Consider the following 20873-nt stretch of genomic DNA (forward strand, 5'->3'; position numbering starts at 1 on the left):
GATTTCCACCGAAATTTCTAACTGAAACCAAAATGTATCCAAAACTGAAACCGAAACCAAAATTTAAAACTTTCAGCACACAAACACCAGCACATACCAAGCAAATAAGGACAACTGCTCTCATGGCAGGGTCCGAGTCATGCACACTAGAGATTGTTCTTCCTTTACAGTCAATTTTTTTTCGTGTTTAAAAACTCAGATTCAAACGAGAAAGCCAACATAAAAGATAGTTGAGTTGTACAAGTGTAAAAGATCATAAGTTGGGACAGATGATTGATTGACACAATCGGTATTTTATTAACTCCAGTAAGTCCAAGAAGTTCTGATTGACTTGGTGTAGGAGAACCCAGACTTGAGAACTTGGCAAGATAGAACTGAGCAACCTCGGGTGAGTTGATGACAAACCTGGGGTGTTTTTAAACTGTGCTTTTTCTCAGGCGTAGAGGGAAAAAAGTGCCGTGACATTAATGGTGTCAGGAGAAAGCCTATTAGCTGTTTTTCACAAAATCTGTGACTAAGGAGAAGTAATAGTTTGGTATTCGGGAAGTGAAGGGAAGAATTGCGGATAGGATAATCCCACGACTGGAGCAAGTTCCAGAGGAGCTTCTTGTAGAAATGCCGGATTTTATGATTCAGCACGTCTTGGACAATCTTGAGAAGTGTGCGTCTTAGGGATCCTGGGGAGGAAGAAGGGTTCAGGCTACCCACAGCTTCTGAGCATCTTCAGAAGAACAGTTGAATGTTTGATCGAAAGTAATTAAGTAGATAAAAGAAGGCAGAGATAAGCAAAACGGTGGAATACTCCTAATAGTGTTCTGGGGTTGTACTTTGCTGATTGGACGTTTTTTGGAAGGCATAGTGGAAGGTTGGAGAATTTGATATGCTAGGAAGTTCAGATGTTGGAGTTCTGTGAGATTTTGGAGTCTGTATACAGTCTTTTGTGTCTTTTCTTTTGGAATCCAGGAGTAGGTTCCTGGTTCAACATACTTACGTAATTTCTAGAGGGACTGCTGGTCCCATGTATATTTCATGGTATGAATATAATAGTCGCTTTTCGAAAAAAAAGAAGTAATAGTTGACAATGTTTACGGGTACCCTGAGGGGCGAGAGGGAAGTTGTTCCATCTTTTTCAATACGTCAACAATAAAACAGCCAAAACAATAACATTAAAACAACCAGAAAGCCACATTGCACAAGACACATACGACACAGATGTGACGATCAAACATTTCGCAGAATCAAAATCTGAAATGGTTCTCCTCTTAAGAAGTGTTCCTATGCATACAATAGCTGAGAAGGAAAAACCAAGTAACATCTAAAAGAGAAAAACATCTTACATTTTACAAGGTCTGTTGTTCCTTCAGTGCCTTCTCCAGCTGGAACTGAGCTTCCCGATTAAAAAAAAAACTTCCAAGATAAATAACAAAATTGAGGCCCCCTATGCTATGGTAATCATAGAGCTAGAAGAAGGGAGAAATAAATTTATATTCATGGCACTGGAGCACAGTCAACTCAGAGGGTGATTTCTTCCCAGGCCTTTTGCAACAACTGGACCATGCATAGGCTTCATAGCAACAAAAAGCCCCAGGCGAAATTACGGGAAAATCTTGTAGAAATACTGTGTGAAGTGACTCAAGAGAACATTCGGAGGAAATTGTTGGCATAAGCCATTGGCTTCACATCTGGGTGCGGCTGCAAGTTACAATCCAAAGAGAACAGTAGAAAGAAGAGATGTTAGTGTACACAATGACGTGCATCCCAAAACCATGAATAATGATGTTCCAATTTGAAAATCTCAAGATTAATTTGATTTAAGTTCCCTTTCTGAATTCATCATACCAGTATTGTGCATTTTTAACCTTGAAATCACAACCCAGATTCTAGACCTTTGTTGCCAGGTTTACTTTCTGAATTCATCATGCCAGTATTGTGCATTTTTAACCTTGAAATCACAACCCAGATTCTAGACCTTTGTTGCCAGGTTTACTTAGTTCAGTTTGGTTTGGGTGTGGTTCAAAGTCTGTAATTTGCAGGTCCCCAGTGAAAAAAAAATTTAACTAGGTCTCTATTCATAACCTTCATTTGCTAGTTCAGAGATTAATTTGCTAATTCAGACTTTAGTCTCAATTTTTTTTCTAAAATTGTTTAGTAAAGGTACTCTTAAATTAAATCTTGGTTTCAAAACTTTCTAGCTATATTCTTAATATTGACTTCTCATTGAAAATAATTTTACAGAAAAAACAACAAATTTAGAAAGATTAAAGTTCGGCAAATTAGGGGAAAATAGACAACTTGTTTGCAATGAAATGCAGACCAATTCAGTTCACTTAGGTTGGAGCAGATTAGGCACTTAAGAAAATTTGACAACAATGCTCCAAACTTGATGGTTCTAATCGGGAGGAGATCTAACCTCCGCCATGACCAAGTTAGTTGAACAAAAAACAGTTCTTTTTTTTGGCTGACATCAGCCATTTCCCCTATTGTTTTTAGTTTCAGCCACTCTGAAAAAGTGAATAGCTGATTTTTGCGCAACGCAACACATGACAGAGCTTAGACCACCTCTCTGCTCATTACTTTATCCATATAAATAATAAGGATTGGTCAAAAGGATATTTTCTAATATCAGTGATTTAAATAAGCTTCTGAAAATGAAAATCTTTTCATTTGTAGGACGTTAGATAGAGAATCGTGCGTGATCCAATTCAAAAGTTCATACAGGCAATTTTGTTGTCCTCAAAAAAGTTAACGGTATACAAAAAATAGTAAAGATTTCTTCATTTTCATGAAAAGTATGAGAGAAGTATTAAAAATCTAGGAATTTGCCTTAAATGATGATCATCTTCCGGATAATGAGAAACTCACCACTGCAGAAAAGGAAACAATATCTGGCTTCATATCTGGGGCTTTGAAGCGTATGAACGCACCCTTGTTACCCATCTGAATCACACAATTGCAAAACAAACAACAGTATTAAGTCTGACTAATCACAAGAAGGTGGACCTAAACTGTATGGACTCGCATGTTCAAATTTCGTAAATATTTCAAATGCTATGGAAAGCATTTTGAATGGGTGTAAAAACTTCAATACAACAACATAGCATAAAAATGTGTGCATCACCTACCAGCCTACCAGCACCAAAGAAGTGCAATACATGAAGAGTTGCATAGGAAACAAAAACCATTTTATGAGACATGGGCAACAATGGCATCGTATCACCAAGCAGGCTATTTCCGATATTCTATTCTAGCCAAGTGTTGAGCTATGGTTAATTAAATATATTGGAAAAAGTTTCGAGGATCACCATCACAGCCCTAAGGACGTACCATTCGCACACAGACATTTAAGATGATCATGGCTTTGATCTGGTGAGCCACCATCAGACCACATAGGAATGTGGAGCCCCATGGCGGATGGAAGATCCTAATCCATCGATCAAAAGAAACCTCTAAAAATCTAGAAACGGGGACACGCTCAGACACATACATATAAATTTACTGATTACTAATCAAAATTTACAAAAAGATAAATATGATATTCATTTAACAAACTAATAAATCTTAGGATTAAACAACTATATGTCAATTGTCAAACAAACATGAGATAATCAAGTAATGATGCATTATTACTCCTCTTACTGTTCTATTATTGAATTGTGTTTACCTCCTCTTTTATTATTAACTCTTCTTTAACTAATATTTTTTGCTTAAGTGTGACATACTGTTCTATTATTAGCTCTTCGATGTCGACAGTGTTCATTGCCAGTGACATTTAGTCATTTACTTTCTCTCAAGTAATCATGAGCATCAAAATCAAAGAATTATCTTCAGCAATCACAACCATCAACATCAAAGAATAATCCCAACTGGTTTTGCCCGCACGTGTATGCACGAACCAGAAAGAAAGTTGTGTTGGCAAACTGATTTTGGAAGTCAATTTCGAGAATAAATGGCCCCACCTATTTCTTTCTGGGTTCACACTGGCAGTACAATTGGCTAAGTGGCATGTCAGTAATTTACATACCAATGCAGTCGAAGGACTTTGGATGCACTGGTGATCTATAGATGCTGAAAATTAATGGACAGTAATATGTTTTCTTTACATGAATAATCAAATATATACCCAAGAATAACTGTGCATAGCTGAGAAATCTCCTCAGAAAAATAGAGCATTTATGATGGAACTGTTGTGTTCTGTATGTAATCCGAGAACATACTGAATCAAATAATTCAAATGATATGCCTTCCAAATTCACATACTGAAAAAATAAATGAAAAAAACAATTGTGATGGAACAAGGTGGTTCTTAAGGAAAGAGAGCTCTTTTGAAGATTAACGTACATTTCTATATGGTAACCAAAGAACGAGACTCCTTTAATTGGCTTAAAGGAGAAATGGATGAAGTTGCAGAACTTGATGAGACTGCTAAAAAAACAAATTGAAGTGCTCTTTTTCTGTTGGTGATTCCAATCTACTATTCTGACTGCTTTTCATTTTGCTTATCTGATGAGTGTGTGCAAAGAAAGAGATGCCCTTTCAGACTTGGTCATGAAACACAGTTTGAGTCAAGAACAACAGTGACTGTGGCCAAACAAGCATCCACTTTGTTAGAGACAGCCATTATGTGTCTTGATCGCACTGAAGAGAAATCAAAACAGTATGGAATTAAACTCTCAATTATCCCTATAAATAAATATATTATCGATTTTCCTCTTCAGTTTTGATTCGTCCTTGATCAATCAAACTCTCAATTGTCCCTATAAATAATATATTATCAATTTTTCTTTTCAGTTTGATCCGTCCTTTGATCAAGTAGCACAAATTCATCTATGACCCTCCAACCAATCAAAGGTTCCTCATTGCCTGGTCATCCAGTAGGAATTGGAGCTAGAATAAAACTCTATAATCTTTCCAGCTTTTGCCCGATAAAGAAATTTTTGATATGTTATAGTAATAAATGTAGGTGCACACATGCTAGCATGCATGCAACAAGAAAATGAATTGGAAGTGAGTTTCAACTGTTTCCAAATTCCTGTTGCTAAAGATCTGACGTAAGACTCCACAGCTTGTCAACCAATTTGCAGAAAAGAAAACTAACCTCAACCAATTTATAAAAAGTAAAAATAATCTCAAAGAGAACAGTAAGATTTTCCCAAGATAATATTAGAAGGAATCAAAATAGAAATTAAATGAAAGAAATACCCACAAGCAATATGATTACCTGATCACAATAGTTTGGAGCAGAAAATACAGTAATAAGTTTACCGCCATGTTCAATCTCATAGCCCTCATCTTTCACTTCATGGGATCGAACAACCAGATCTGCCAAACGAGTCAAGCATGTAACGAGCTGGCTTAGAGGAGATAGAACACGAATAGCACAAAAACCAGCTAATAAATTACCTAGATTATTTTCCCGTAAAAATCTCTTTGTCACATCTTCACCAAAAGAAAGACCTACACCACGCTTGCTGGGGCCTCTACCAGGAAGAGGTTGTGGATCACTCCAAAGCAATTCACACATTAATCCTAATGAAAGAACAATAATAAGAGCAAATCAGCCATGTAGTTGACTTGAAATTTGAAAGGTTTCATTGAACATCAAAACCCAGGACCTTTGCCTTAAAGCAAATAGTATCTGAAATGAAAAGTAAGAAACTAAAACTAGTCCAATTGTATCGAGAATTTGTCACTATGGCTGTCAGAAATCTGTTTTGAGTTGTATCTACCACAGTATTCATATTTACGATACCATTTTGGCTGCCGGGAATTTTCTATCTTCTATAAGTAGCATCGGATGGGAAAAGCAAAATGAGATAAATAGATAATACAATTATACCCAGATATTCTTACAACATACACATTCGGTTAAAGTTTGGACCATATTATATCCAGATATTTTATAACGTATACACATTCGGTTAAGGTTTGAACCATAAATTCCAGGGATGGTACGTGGCACTCTCATAAGTTCAGGTTCAAAAAAACTTCTGGACTTCTGGGTACATTAAAGTTGGGATATTGATATTGGTACTACCATGTATTAATAATCGACAACAGAGAGATTTTGAGACGTGTTTTCCTAGTTTTTGACTGAAGTCAAAACAACAAACAACCTTGTAGATAAAAATACAGGTCGAGTCAAGGCCAACTTAGCGTAGCTTTTAACTAAAGTTAGGACCTAATAAGATACTTGCACTGTAGTGACTCAAGAATAGGCCCTAGGCTAGGGCGTTTGAGTCATCATTAACTACCAAAACATTTACATGACCTTAGAATGTAAAGGAAAACTATGTTATCATTCCATGAGGATCAAACATAAGGGACATACCACCCCAAGGGTGACAAATCACTTTAACTTCAATTTATAACTGGGGGTTGTATGAGCATTTGTCATGTTCCAATGCAACTCTAGAAGTATTGTTCTTTGAATAGAAATAGGAGACCCCCACTGCCACTTTTGAGGAGCTCAAATGGACGATCAGTGCTTGATACTATATTTATTATTTACTATTCAAATTTGGATAGGTTAGCGGTGATTCTTTGTGTCTGTGGGAGTGTATTTCTCATAATATGTTACCAGCAGGAAAACAAGAAATCTTAAAAGTTTAAACTACATTAAACCGTGTGTTTGTGTGTGTTTACATTTCTCATTATACATTATCAGTATGAAAAACACGAAACCTTAAACTTTAAACTAGATAAAACTAAGTGGCCATAAGTTTTTATTGTACTGTCATGGGCTAATATGATCCCACATAACAACTAAGATTTTTCTGTTTCTGATTCTGATACAACATAGTTTAGAAGCCAACAAACAAGTGAAATGGAAAATCGCTAACAAGAACTAAAATTATTGTATGCCTCTAGCAAACGGGAAATTTAAGAAATCCATATGACTTAAACACAGAGGATATGAAATTTACCTTCCTCGGGAGGCTCACAAAAGCGATCTATCGCTCTAATGTCAGAGAGTTTCACACCGTCAACACTGAAAAGGCCTCCATGAACCACAAAGACCTTCTCATTTATGACATGGGCTAATGGTAAACAGCAAAATACTTCGGCAAAGAGTTCAACAAATGTTTCACTCAATTTTGATTTGACCTCGCCCTCAAAGCCATATATCTTGTTCATGTTCTTGCTCTCATGATTTCCTCTAGAGAGATAAATAGCTGGAAATTTTCAAGAAACACTTAGAATAAAGCAGTGCTAAAAAGGCTATTCTTGGCTTATGAGGGCAGGTTACTTCCAAAATGACACTAAGATTGATGATAATTTAAGGAATGATATGGAGAAATGAAAAAGGAACAATACTCAATATAGAAAGCAAGCATACAAATAGAAACATAGAATTGATTTTCCTATTGGTGATCAAATAGTTAGAAACAAAGACAACAAGCAACAAGAGAAATGTAAAGATAAGAGTGGTTAACTATGAAATCAAACTTTCAAATTGCAAACCAATTTTAGATGAATTGGCATTACATATGAAAGAAGAATAAATAATTTTTTTAGATCAAATTTATTGAGATAGTAGCGCATATGCACATACAACATACAGTTGCTTGTAGCCATGCAGCAATAACTTAACCAATAGCAAATGCATGTCTCAACCTCGAATAATTCTAATAGGGTAAATTGAAGATTTGGAAGCTTCCCTCTACTGATAATATTAGCCCTGAACTTTGGACGAAGGTGCGTTAAAAACTGCATAACACTGCTTCGGTCTTGCAGTTTCATAACTCTAAGAGAAAGCATATCTCACCTCACAAGCTCATAAATCAAAAGTAATAGCATGTGATTGGGGCTGTTCATTAATCGGTGTTAACCGAAATAACCGACCGAACCGAGTTCGGTCGGTTATTTCGGTTCGGTTAGAAGATCAAACGGTTCGGTTGTATAATAGCCAATTTCGGTTTCGGTTTCGGTTTCGGTTTTCCGGCAAAAAAATTCGGTTTGACCGAAAAAACCGAATTATTAAATCAAACCCTTTGGAAATTATATAAGTTATATATAACACCTCTTTTTTTACGTGGGACGGCCACTACAAGTGACGTAAAAGAGTAGCTATGAACTGAGGGCTGTCCCGAGTAAAAAAAAAGAGGTGAATATAATTAAAAGTTAAAAATGAAAAACCGTGATTCACTGATTCGTGAGGCCTCTGCTGAGGGCATATTTGAGACTTTGACGAGAAACTAGGGTTTTCATTTTTCATCTTTGATCTCTCTACGCCGGCCAAACGTTTCTTCCACCTCCACCGCCATCTCTGATCTCTCTACGCCACCACGGGCCATGGCCACCACGGCTCCACGGCGAAAGGTTTCTTCCACCTGCACGGCCACCACTGCCACCACGCCCGCGAAACGTTTCTTCCACCTCCACGAAAAGGTACTACTCTCTTCTCTCTCTCTCTCTCTCTCTCTCTCTCTCTCTCGTCTCTTTATTTCTTTTCATTTTCTCATTTTTTCTTTTCATTTTCTGTTTTTATTTTCCAGAAATCCCAAAAACAGAAAGGGGTTTTTCATTTTTTTGTTCAAAAGAGGGTTTTTGACATTTTTGACATTTTCCTGCTCATTTTTCTGCCATTCTGCTACTTATTATTTGCTTGTTTTTTATTTCTTGCTTATATTAATGGATTAAGGTTTTGGGTAAGATATCTCATATTTGAGGATTTCTTCATAGGGTTTTTGGATTTGCTGAATCACTAATCGGTTTTTACCGAACTAACCGAAAAAACAGAAATATTTATTCGGTTTCGGTTATTTTGGTTGGAAGCAAATTCGGTTTCGGTTTCGGTTCACAAATTTGGATAACCGAATTAGGGTCGGTTATTTCGTTTCGGTCTATTCGGTTCGGTTAAAACCGAATGGACACCCCTACATGTGATATCCTTAATTCCTTGTGAGTACTAAGAAATATCATATTAGACTTGAAGAGACTAAGCCTGATTTGCTTGCCAGTATATCTTTTGTGAGTTTCCCAAATCACTCGAGGATTGTTCATCTTCTATCGGCTTAATTTCTTTTCATTAGTCGGTTTTTCACATGAGCCATTCAACATATTCATCATCCTTTTTCCTTCAACTAGCACTCAAAAATTTAAGTTAAAAAATAAATAAAAACCAACACTCAAAAATTAAATTCCCAAAGGCTTCAGTTGCACCGTTGAAACGGAAACTAAAAGGAAAATAGGCACATTTTCCGCGGAAACGCACCAAAATGGTCGTTTTGTTGCCCCAGTAAAGAAAGCGCGTGGAAATGGCTAGTATGACGTGGAATCCCTAAAATCCATCGTGTCAGCCTCATTTCCGCCTTTCTATTTCCTACCTAAACTATCGGAAACGAGATTTTTTCCTAGGAATCGCGTGAGTTTTTTTCAAAAAAAAAGGAACAGCGGTGGAAACGAAGCCCTAACTCGTCTGTTTACTCGTATTCTCCCTTTCATCTGCTCGTGGCTGCGACCTCCACTAAGGGTGTCAATTTTGGCTCGGGCTCGGAAGCTTGCTCGAGCTCGGCTCGAATCCTTAACGAGCCAAGCCCAGCCGGCTTGCCAAGCTCGTTAAGCTTAACGAGCGGAGCCCGATTTAGGCCAAGCTCGGCTCGGCTCGTTAAGGCTCGTTAAGAATTTAATATATTTAAATATATATATTATATTAATATATACACTAAAAGGGTTATCCAGAGAGTGAAAGGGGGAGGCAAAATATGTCACTTTATTTTTGGAACCCCATTTGTTACTTGGACCACCTCCCATAGTGTAAAAAAAGTAGTCAAATTACACTAGATAGGGTTGTCCGGGGAAGATGAGGGGTGTGAACTTAATATAACCCGAGCTCGGTAAGGCTCGCGAGCCTGGCCGAGCCTGACCGAGCCGAGCCGAGCCGAGACTGCTCGTACTCGTCTCTTTCCAGGTATTTCTCCTCTTTCCCTCTTTTTTATATTTTTTTGTGGATTTCCTCTTTGATCTCCACTACCATGGTTTTGGGATCTTGGTGCTTTGATCTCTATTCTTTCTTTTTTTTTGTGCTTCGAGCTGTCTATATTTTGGGTGCGTTGATCAATTTTTTGGTTTGAGCTTCAACCTATGTATTTTGGTGTTTCGGATTTTGGGTTTCTGGGGCTTGGATATGTATATTTTGGGGCTTCGATATGTTTATATTTTGGGCTTGGATCTGTCTATATTTTGTGGGTGTGGATCTTCTTTTTTTTCTGTTGGAGCTACGATCTATATATTTTGGGTTTTCAGATTTTGGTTCTCTCTTATTCTTTGATGCTTGGATCTGTCTATTTTGGGGGCTTGGATATGTCTATATTTTGTGGGCGTAGATCATTTTTGTTGGGCTTCGATCTATGTTTGGGGTTTCAGATTTTGTATTATCGTCCCATTTTTTAACCCAAAATTTGTGTTTCTTCTGGTTTTTTAACCTAAAAACCATGGTTATCCTTTCATGGTTTCAGATTTTTTTAATAAGTTAGGGTTTTTTATTGTCTCGGATTTTTTGATTTTTCTGTTGGGCATTAGATTTATGTATCGTTGGGGTTTAGATCCTTGTATTGTTGGGGTTTCAGGTTCTGTGTTATCCTCCCTTCTTTTTCTTATTTTTTTATTCCAAAACTAGGGTTTTTCTTCATGGTTTTACTGCATTTTTTTGGGGCTTCAAACTGTCTTTGGGGCTTTGATCAGTATATTTTGGGTGCTTTGATCTCTAATCTTTGGAGCTTCAAACTGTCTATATTTTGTGTTTAAGATGCCTTGTTTTTTATTGTGTTGTCATTTCCATTGAGTTATTAACTTCTTCTTTAGAGTAAAGATGCCCCGTTGTCCTACAAGGAGGAGGAAGAAAGAGTTGATGCGAAGAGATGAGTTGAAGCATAGGAATGTGCTAGTTGGGCAAGCAGTCGCACTACTAATGGCTGGTGCTGCTGCTATGTTAGTACTTTGGAAAGAGTACTACGAAAAGTATCTTCTCAGAGCTCCCTATGAAAGCAATTACTTAACGCGTCGTACGTTCATTTCTTTTGTCATCGATTCAGATGAACATTGTCATAACTTGCTACGGATGAACGTCAGCTGCTTTCGTCAATTTGTTGAAATATTTAAACGGGCGGGAAACCTACAAGATACAATCCATTGTAAGGTGGAGGAGCAAGTTGCCATCTTCTTGCATATTAGAGCATGTGCTAGACGTTCAGGGGCAACTGTTTCGACGTATTTCAACAAAGTACTAAAGGCAATTTTGGGTATGCAAGATTTCTTCATCAAACCACCCGTGAGACACCATCGCAGATTGAGGGGAATCCAAGGTGGATGCCATATTTCAAGGATTGCATCGGTGCAATAGACGGGACATACATACGTGCTAAAGTACGTATTGAAGGCAAACCTACCTACTTTTGTCGTAAGCATTTTATAGCTCAAAATGTTTTGGCGGCCTGTGACTTTGACTTAAAATTCACGTACATCCTAGCCGGATGGGAGGGTTCGACTTCCGACTCGAGAGTGTTAGCGGATGCATTAACAAGGGCTGACAAGATTCCACTTATTCCAGGTACATTGTATATGACACAGTTACATTCTAGTAAAAGTTCTCACTTATTACTAGTTGCTGATATAGAATCTTTTTTTATTTGTAGGAAAGTTTTACCTCGCCGATGGCGGGTACCCTCTCTTACGACATTTCATTACCCCGCATCGTAAGACCGCATACCACCTAAGTGAGTGGAGTGGGCGGCGTCCACGGACTAGTAATGAGTTGTTCAATCATAGACACTCGTCCTGTCGAAATGTCATTGAGCGCACATTTGGCGTCTTGAAGAAGCGTTTCAATATTCTTAATGAAGAACCAATGTACAATATCGAGAAGCAGATTGACATCTTCTTAGCATGTTGTTGCATCCATAATCATATTCGGCGTTTCATGCCTAATGATTCAATACTAGAAGATGTGGACAACTTTCTAGCTAGACAACTCTTGCTACAAACTGTGGAAGATGAGGACATACCACGAGATCCTCCTCAATCAAGAGATGATGACAAAAGAGCAGGAGAGGAAATTAGAAACACGCTTACCACACAGATATGGAATGATTTCAGTAGACATCATTGACGTTAGGGATTATAGTTTCACTCCATATATGGTTGGAGTAAATTTGTTATGTTTTCATGGTTATATGACTCTTTTACTGTTCAAGTAACTTTATTATGTTCTGATGGTTGTATGTGTGTTTATTCAAGTAACTCTGTTGTTATTAGTGTGATGGATTAAAATTTTGAAGGAAGATAGTAGCTAGTTGTTTTGGATGATGTATGCTGTATCTTTTGATGGTTGTATGTGTATTTATTCAAGTTGTTATACATCTCAGGTTGTTATATGGATGTATGACTCCTAACGAACATATATGTGTATATTGAATCAGAATGACAACTAACCTCGCAGAAGAGGGGGAAGAATGTCATTTGGAATGACCAAATGGACAAGGTGCTCGTAGATACCCTTCTAGTTCAAATCGCAGAGGGGTACAAAATCCCAAATGGTTTTAAGGATCATGCTTATGTAGCTGCGGCCACTGCAATGAATGCCTTTTTCAACCTCCAACTCAATAAGGAGCACATAAAAAACCGCATCGAGACTATGAAAGAAACATACAAGAGTGTTTGCATCATCCTCAGTAGAAGCGGTTTTGGTTGGGACAATGACACCAAAATGGTCACCTGCGAGAAAGAGGTCTACGATGACTACGTCGCTGTAAGAAACACTTCCTCTCAAGATACAATCTTCTTATAGTAATATCATATCCAATATCTTCTTATTTTTTATGCTCCTTCTCACAGGCTCATCCAAAACATAAGAAACACTTCACTACCCATCATGTTTTGCATGACGATATGTGCAAAATCTTAGGCGATGAGTTCGCGAAAGGAGCCGGCTCTAGGACGCGTGAGAATCCAAGCATAGCACGTTCGCAGCCAGTCAGTCTTGATGACATTGGGGACGACTTTGCAGATGACCATACCCCCATGTCTCACCACCCACCATCTCCAGAAGCAGATCCTACTAATGGTGGTAGTGAGACATCTCCCTTAAGACGGGATGGTACCAGACGACAGAGGACTCGCCAGGGTGGGGCACATTTGGATAGTATGTCGCGTCTCTCAACAAGCATGGACAAGGTTTCCGATGCCCTCACAGGTGATCGTGCCCCTGCTTACCTTGCACAGCTTCGCGAAGCTGTTAGAGGGGTTGGGGGTTTTTCGCAGGATATCTTGTTGAGGACCACGGAGTACCTCACAATAAATCCATCTTAGGCGCATCTTTTCATCATGTACGAGGAGGATGAGAGGAGGTCATACATCCGAAGGAAGATGGCTCGTTTCATCAGGCAAAAGATGGATGATTGAGGGTGGTTATGGTGGTAGTTACTGTTATATGAACAATGCTTTTATGACACTTTTTAGGTGATGGTTATGGTGGTAGTTACTGTTATATGAACTTTACAGTCTTTGTTTTATTTTGGATGGTGGTTATTTATTTTGGATATTGGTAGCTATGGTGGTAGCTTTTATTTTAGATGTTAGTAGTTATGGCGGTAGTTATTTTTATCTGTATGGGATCTTTGACATTTGGATGGCGGTTAATGGCAGACGGTGCATAATTTCTATTTTGACATTTGGATAATGCTTTGATATCTTTTCATCAAAAATATGTTGTCTTTTTGTTAGGTGAGTATGGGGAAGCAGAAGTACTATGTTGTCTTTAATGGCAGGAGGCCTGGGATTTACTACACTTGGCCAGAGTGCCATGAGCAAGTTGACAAATTTAGCGGAGCATGCTACCGCTCATTTGGGACGTTGGAGGAAGCTCAGTCACAGCTAGACGCATATTTGGAGAGAGCCAGGTATCGGAGCAGCGAAAGGGTTGAGGAGGTAGAGGAGTTGCGAAATGAAAGGGCAGAGGTGGTGCCACAGAGGGTGTTACCATGGGTTTCCCTCTTTCTTGTTGGTTCCATTATATTGCTTTTAAAATCTGCTTCTTAAGTTTTTTTGAGTATTTTTTTGTATTAGTGGACTATTTGGTAGCCTTAGGGGGCATAACTTGCTTAATATGTAGTAAAGAACATATTCTGTGATGTTTCTTTTCCGTTTCCCTGGCAACTGAATGCACATTCATGTTGTTTCTTTACTGTTTCTTTTCTGTTTCCTGGCAACTGAATGCGCACTCTTATTGCTTTCTTAGCAGTTCTTTTCCTTTCCATTTCATTTCTGTTTCCTTCTGCCACGTCATTTCCTTTTCCTTTCCGTTTCCTACACGCATCTGAACAGGCCCAAAATGAATAATTTGTGCCATCAAATTTGAAACAGATAGAATTTTTTATTTTATTTGTCACTTGTGGCAGCCATAATGTTATATATGGAAAGGGGAGAAAATGAGGGAAGTAATGGATGTTATTACATATATTTCGATGTAACATTTTTTTTTTTAATTTCGGTGTAAAATATGCCCAAAAAAACAGCAAACCATTGTATGTATCACACCATCATCAAAATTCTAGCAAGCAACCAATTCAAATTCCAAAGAAATCCCATAACATAAAGAATCTCAAATGAGGAATAAACAAATAAATCAGATCTACGTCATATGAAACCCTAGATCTAGAACATATGCTAAGTTGCATAATATCCTTCAATAATCTCTCAAACTGATACCCAGACAAACTCGTGTAAGATATAGATCACATGCATAATCTGAAACAAGTCTACATCTACAAAAATTTCCGCATAATATCATCATAAAAAGGTGCAAAACAATTCAGAACATGAATAATTTGACCACAGTTGATAAGAATCGACTGGTCTTACCTTGCACAGGCCGTGGAAGCTTGGTCAATTTATTAATAAGATAAAGGATAAAATGAAAGGTGTGGTAGAGGGGTACACCCATATCTCAAGAAGTGCAAATGAAACAGCTTACAAATTAGCAAAGACCTCAGCGGGTAGGATGGGAATGTATTATGTGCAGATGCTGCCCAATGATGTATATATATATATATAATTTTTCTTTTTAGCTTTCTTAATAAAGTTATCTTTAAAAAAAAATTGCCCAAGTAAAGGAATTCTCCAAAATAACTTCATGATGACAGTAAGATCTCTATGGCTTTGACCATGTCAAAGTCAAGTTGGATGTGACTTGAATAAGGAAGCAACAGCTCTTGATGAACAAGGTATTAAAGAAGAGAGATAGAGTGGAGAAGAGAGAAAGGAGAAGAAAAGGGGAAAAACATGTATGGTTTGAGTGGGAGAAATGAGAAGTAATACCTTACGACCATAGTTGTCAACCTGTGACTCGACTCGTGACTCGATTTCTTAATTTTATAAATCGTGACTCCACTCGACACGTGATTTGAAAGAGTTTTTGACAAGAACATAAATTTAGTTGAAAAGATATAATTTCATGTCAAAAGATGAAGCATGTAAAAAATATAACATAATAGCACATAGATAAAGCACTAAGCCAGAAATATAAATAACTATATGCTTGTAACTTGCTTGCACAAAAATAATTAAGTTCTAGTTGGAACTTAATCATTGTTGAAAACCCTTCCTTGCTTTAGATTTGTATTCACCCATGATTTATGGTGTGTTTGGAAGGAAATTTGTGATGGTTCGGGCTAAGAACCCAAGAATGCAACACAACAAGCCTCCCTCACATGATTTTTTGAAGCTAAACTTTAATGAATCTATCATGGGGAATCCTGGTCCTGCTGGAATTGGGGGAGTCTTGAGAGATGAATTTAGAGCTATGAAATGGGCTTTTGCGGATCCCATTGGAGTCTTTGGCACTAATGAAGCTGAAGTGCGTGCTATCTACCAAGGAATAAGGTATCTTGATAATGAAGATTTAAATAAGGTAGTGGTAGAAGGAGACTCGCTCAATGTGATAAGGTGGCTTAGTGGCTCTCATTCCTTCCCTTAGAGATTTGCCTTTTTCTTCGATGAGATACAAGACAGTGGGGGATGCATCGATTTCTTTCCATCATGTTAGGTGGTCAACTAATGGTGTGGCAGACAGTTTAGCTAGAGATGGTCTCTAGGGAGAGAGTTAAGCAATTTGACTTTCTTCCGCCTTGACGCTTGTAGTGGGGCTTGTTCTTGTCTTTCTTTTTCTTTTTCTCTCTTTATTTATATAGACCTCCTTGGTCTCTTTTTTTTTGCATTTAATGCAATTCCCTACCATTAAAAGTAATAATAATTAAGCTCTAAGTTCCAACTTCCAAGTTTTCAAACATCAAAACAAGTTTTTGCATTTAATGCAATTCCCTGCCATTAAAAGTAATAATAATTAAGCTCTAAGTTCCAACTTCCAAGTTTTCAAACATCAAAACAAGAAAGCCCAGGCCAGTGACTCGACTTGACTCGTAAGAGTCTTATTTTTTTGACTCAACTCGCAACGACTCGTAAGAGTTACCAAACGACTCGTAAGAGTCTTCAACAGTGGTGACTCCCCATGCGACCCGTCTCGAAATCCCAGAGACTCGACTCGACTAGACTCGAGAGTTGACTCATATGACTCGTAAGAGTTTGACAACTATGCTCACAACTTCCTCCCTTTTGTTATTATTCATATCCAAGTCAATATATTTACATAAATTAAGTATAATAAACAAAAATGACTAATATAACCTTATAGAATAAATGTTACATCGCATAAATATCTACCACTGTCTACACATAGTGTATCCTAGAACTCGTTATGCACCTCTTCACAAAGTAAGTTTCACAATACTTAAGTATGTAAGTTTCATGCCTCCCTTAGCTTCCACTTTCCTCCCTACCCCAAATTGACTGCTTTACACAACTCTCTTGCCCCGTCATCAACAACCAAATTACCATTAGAAATATTTCATTGTTGAATATCATCAAAAACTTAGCATCATCAAATAGTGTGGGCATTCATTTCATACACATCCTAACTTTTGGGCAAAGGATAATAACCACACTGCTAAGTGAGAGTATTTTTCCTTAATTTTGTGCAAAATGAAAAACACTGCAATTAAAAATCTCCAGAAGTTGAGCAGTAATTTTGATGCATTGTTTGTCGCGTAAGAATACTCCATAGCCCAGTACACATCATGTGCCCTTCAACTAACCTCAATTCCTTTTATAGGTAAGCTGAGGTTGAACCTCCGACCGCTTGGTTGAAGAACTGAGACTAAACCAGCTCAATCCCTATAATTTAGTGTTTCTTATCATTCCTTGAAGTAATGTAGAAGCATAAATAACCCGTAGAGATTTGTGATAGCTGCTAGAGTGGGAAGCGAGTGCGAGAAGTGATGCGGGAAGTGAGAGGTTTAGAAAACAGAAAATGCAAACGTGAAAAGCTCTAAAGAAAGAAAAATATAAATTTTGTGGGAATCGTCATTGGAAGTCATCATGAAGCTTGTAATATGCCTCATTCAACCAAACAATAAATACATTGAAAGAGTAAGATTGTACTAGGATTCAGAAGGGTTAATATAGGTAAGTATTAAAAGTTTAAAAAAAAAAAAAAATAGAAAGAGTAGGAATATAATAGGTTAGGGAAGAAGGCTTAATAAAGGTAAGGATTACAAGTAGAAAAAAAGAAGACTTGATGACTATTTATAGAGGTGCAACTCAGGGTCGGGTTGGGTCGGGTTGAGGCCAACCCGACCCGACCCGAAGTAGCAATTGCTCAACCCGAACCCAACCCAACCCAATTCTCAACCCGAGCAAAGTCAACCCGACCCAACCCGCTTATGATTTTTCCCAACCCGAACCCGACCCGATTTTCCACATGCAAATGATGAAAATAGTAGAAAATTCAAGAATAGTCGTAATGGAAGAGAGAATCCAGCGGAGACAGAAACAGCAAAATACATTCAAGGGAAGAGGAAATCAAAGATGCATATCAGAGAACCTAAAAATCCAAAATTAGAACCCACAAATCCAAGATTCATAGGGGGAAAAGCAAAAGTGGAAAGAGAGGAAGGAAACCTACCTAACCCTTGACATCTGATGGTTGATTTTCTTCAACCTTCTCCACTCTTACGTTCTCCTTCGACCTCCTCCACTCCTCTAACAAGATAGAACTTCAAATCAAGGTATTCCTCTTTTTTCTTCTTCCAAAGTTTAGGGTTGGAGGAGCTCATCGGGAGAAACCAAATCCTCTTCTCCTCCATTTCTTCTTTCTGAATGTAATAGGGTTAGAGAAACTCAGAAAGTAAGTTTGGTTTAGTGGTTTAGTGGTTTAGTGGTTGTACACGTGGAGCAAAACAGGGTGTACTATACTTCTTAGTCTTTATTAGTAGGCATTACAAGAAGTAGAGATAATTATTAAAGAAATGGGTGAAAACAGAGACGTGATGGCTCTGAATACAGCTGTCAAAGTTGAAAAGTGAAATGTAACTTTTGAAAAAAAATCGCGCCATTGCTTTTACTGATCATATTTTCTAAATTTCTATCAAATTTTGTACACATGTTTCGGGTTTCGGGTTGGGTCGGGTTGTCCGTGCCTCAACCCGAACCCAACCCAAAATTAACTTGGGTGCATTTTCTAACCCAACCCAACCCGATTTTTTATTTATCTCAACCCAACCCGACCCAAAATCGGGTTGAACCCGATGGGTTCAGGTTGAACTCGACCCAAGTTGCACCCCTAACTATTTATAATTACAAGTTTTAAGAATTTACAGTTTCACATGTTTTACTCATGTATATTTAATGCTAAATTTTTAGAAAAAGATCCACACAATTTTCATTTGAAACTTTTTTTTTAATGGTGGAAAAAGAATTTTCATGTGGAAGTTAAGATGAGTTTTCAAGTTTTGAATGCATTCTTTTTTTAAATATGCTCTTTCAGCATTATCAAAAGGAGAAAATATTTTTTAGGAAGAAAAAAATCACCTAAATAACCTATTTTCTGTTTTGGGCCGGAACTGTTTCCGGCTTTTTCACTTTGGTATCTATTGTAATTGACCATCTTGGTCCACATTTTTTAATGAATAAATGACCATTAAAAAAAATCACCTAAATAGGAAGCGCACTCTTAATGAAGAAGAAACACGTAGGAAGTGACTGGGAAGAACACTTCCCCTAAATTTAGGAAGTGAGAAGAGCTTAGGTTCTGAAACGAGTTTCCGGGGAGCGAGCTTCCCCATCCAACTAGGGAGTTTTCGGTAACTATGATTGTGGGCATATAAAAAAATTTAAGTCCATATTTATATGTGAAATTTATCATACTTAATGGACTTAAATTTAGGAAGCGAGAAGAGCTTAGCTTCTGAAACGAGTTTCCGGGAAGCGAGCTTCCCCATCCAACTAGGGAGTTTCCAGTAACTATGATTGTGGGCATATAAAAAAATTTAAGTCCATATTTATATGTGAAATTTTTTAAATGTGCAAACTTTATGAACTCGTAAATTTCACAAGAATGAACTAGCATTATTTTAGAGGACATGATGAACTAAAATAATCAAGAGAAAAGCGTAGAGCTACATAAATATAGTTAAAAGAAAGACAACATCCATATCACAATAGGTGAGTGAAAGAGGTTAACCTGAAGAAGACATGCACTTAAATGCAAACAGTGTGAGAATAACTTCAAGAGAAAAGGAACCCCGATCCACAAAGTCGCCATTGAAGAGATAGGGATTCTCTTCTGAGGGAAGCCCATTGAGCTCAAATATATTCAATAGGTCATAAAACTGCAATTTGTCAAGATAGACAACCTCATTACTTAAAAATCTAGCAATCTGAAACACACCAAGTAGGCAGACAATAATGCCAATTATGAAAGAATAAAATCAGAATATTCCTAATTGATCATTCCGATTAGCTAATATGGAACAGCAGAATAAACTTTACTAAAGACAAAAGGAAAAAAATGTCAGAAAATGTGTACATAAAAGACTGTATCACACAGCAGAATGCAAATAACACTTCGGAATAAATTATTACAATTCATTCAAAGTTATCAAAGATACAAGAAAGAATTAACGTAACAATTAAAAGTTGAAAATGTTTTGTTCTCTGAAATTAAAGATTTCATGGGGACTGTTTGAAAAGAAGGAAATCAAATAGAAGCAGGGCTGAAGAGGAACAGAAAGCACTTCTTCCAGTTTTGAAATCTTGGCAACTTGAAAATAATAGCCAAACTTGAAAACCCAGGGAAAAAAACAAATTCAAAGAACTTTGTGTGGGGAGGCTGTCCTCATTATTTATAGAGAAATATGTAGAGTCCTAAATAAACATGAAAACATACGCGATCAAGAGTCATAATGAAATCCAACAAGGGAAAACCCCAGAAATTACAGGTGTTTCCTAACAAAATTCTCTAAAACTTCATCTAAACTTCTAGATTCTTCTTAAAACACCTAAACCGCTTGACTCTATGTGGGGGCAACCTAATCCAATACAAACATGCCTAAGATATGCTGTAGAAGTCCTTCTATAACCCAACTTCCTCAAAATATGGGTGTACAGGTTGCACAGTCTTCATTCAAGTAGGACTGTTTCGAAGGTTGGCCCAGTAAAGAATAGTCCACTTGGTTGGACCCACCTGCTGATGTCATCAGGTGTCAAACTAATGTCATACTGACATCAGCAGTTCTGCTCCCTTTAGACCTAGATTTCTCAACCCCCTCTTTAGTTCTACCTTTATTCAATATGTACTGAGAGTTTTGGGACCTTTTTTTAGGTAGGTAAGCTGGGATTGAACCTCCAATGTTAGGGTTGAAGAACAGTCTTTACCAATTGAGCTAGAGCCTCAGCCCCAGCAAAGATTTTACCAATTGAGCTAGAGATCGACCCCAGTTCTTGGGACCTTTGCTGACACTAGTGCATCATTGACCCCAAGTTGG

At 37.6% G+C, this 20873-nt stretch overlaps 2 protein-coding genes and 1 long non-coding RNA gene across 4 annotated transcripts in view; 2 read left to right on the plus strand and 1 right to left on the minus strand.

Annotated features, from left to right (window-relative positions):
- Positions 1 to 1215: 1215 nt before the first annotated feature.
- Positions 1216 to 20873, minus strand: part of LOC143860265 (serine/threonine-protein phosphatase 5-like) — a 34051-nt gene continuing 14393 nt past the window's right edge. For both annotated transcript variants that reach the window (XM_077370835.1, XM_077370833.1), the window contains exons 8-13: positions 19571 to 19718; positions 6924 to 7172; positions 5401 to 5526; positions 5219 to 5319; positions 2863 to 2937; positions 1216 to 1692 (exon numbers count right to left, since the gene is read on the minus strand). In XM_077370835.1, coding sequence (XP_077226950.1) covers positions 1633 to 1692; positions 2863 to 2937; positions 5219 to 5319; positions 5401 to 5526; positions 6924 to 7172; positions 19571 to 19718 — 759 coding nt within the window. In that variant the 3' untranslated portion in view covers positions 1216 to 1632. The remainder of the gene's footprint in view (positions 1693 to 2862; positions 2938 to 5218; positions 5320 to 5400; positions 5527 to 6923; positions 7173 to 19570; positions 19719 to 20873) is intronic.
- On the plus strand, positions 11411 to 11884 carry LOC143860267 (uncharacterized). The gene is made up of 2 exons (XR_013239653.1): positions 11411 to 11548; positions 11634 to 11884. It is a non-coding gene; the product is annotated as an uncharacterized LOC143860267 (long non-coding RNA).
- LOC143860266 (uncharacterized) lies at positions 12430 to 13348 on the plus strand. The gene is made up of 2 exons (XM_077370836.1): positions 12430 to 12745; positions 12832 to 13348. The coding sequence occupies exons 1-2, from the start codon at positions 12470 to 12472 to the stop codon at positions 13303 to 13305; spliced, it is 750 nt and encodes a 249-aa protein (XP_077226951.1). The 5' UTR covers positions 12430 to 12469; the 3' UTR covers positions 13306 to 13348.

The sequence above is a fragment of the Tasmannia lanceolata genome, unplaced genomic scaffold, assembly GCF_043159265.1.
Source record: "Tasmannia lanceolata isolate RefF3 unplaced genomic scaffold, GAP_Taslan_0.1 ptg000037l, whole genome shotgun sequence".
Taxonomy (NCBI): Eukaryota; Viridiplantae; Streptophyta; class Magnoliopsida; order Canellales; family Winteraceae; genus Tasmannia; species Tasmannia lanceolata.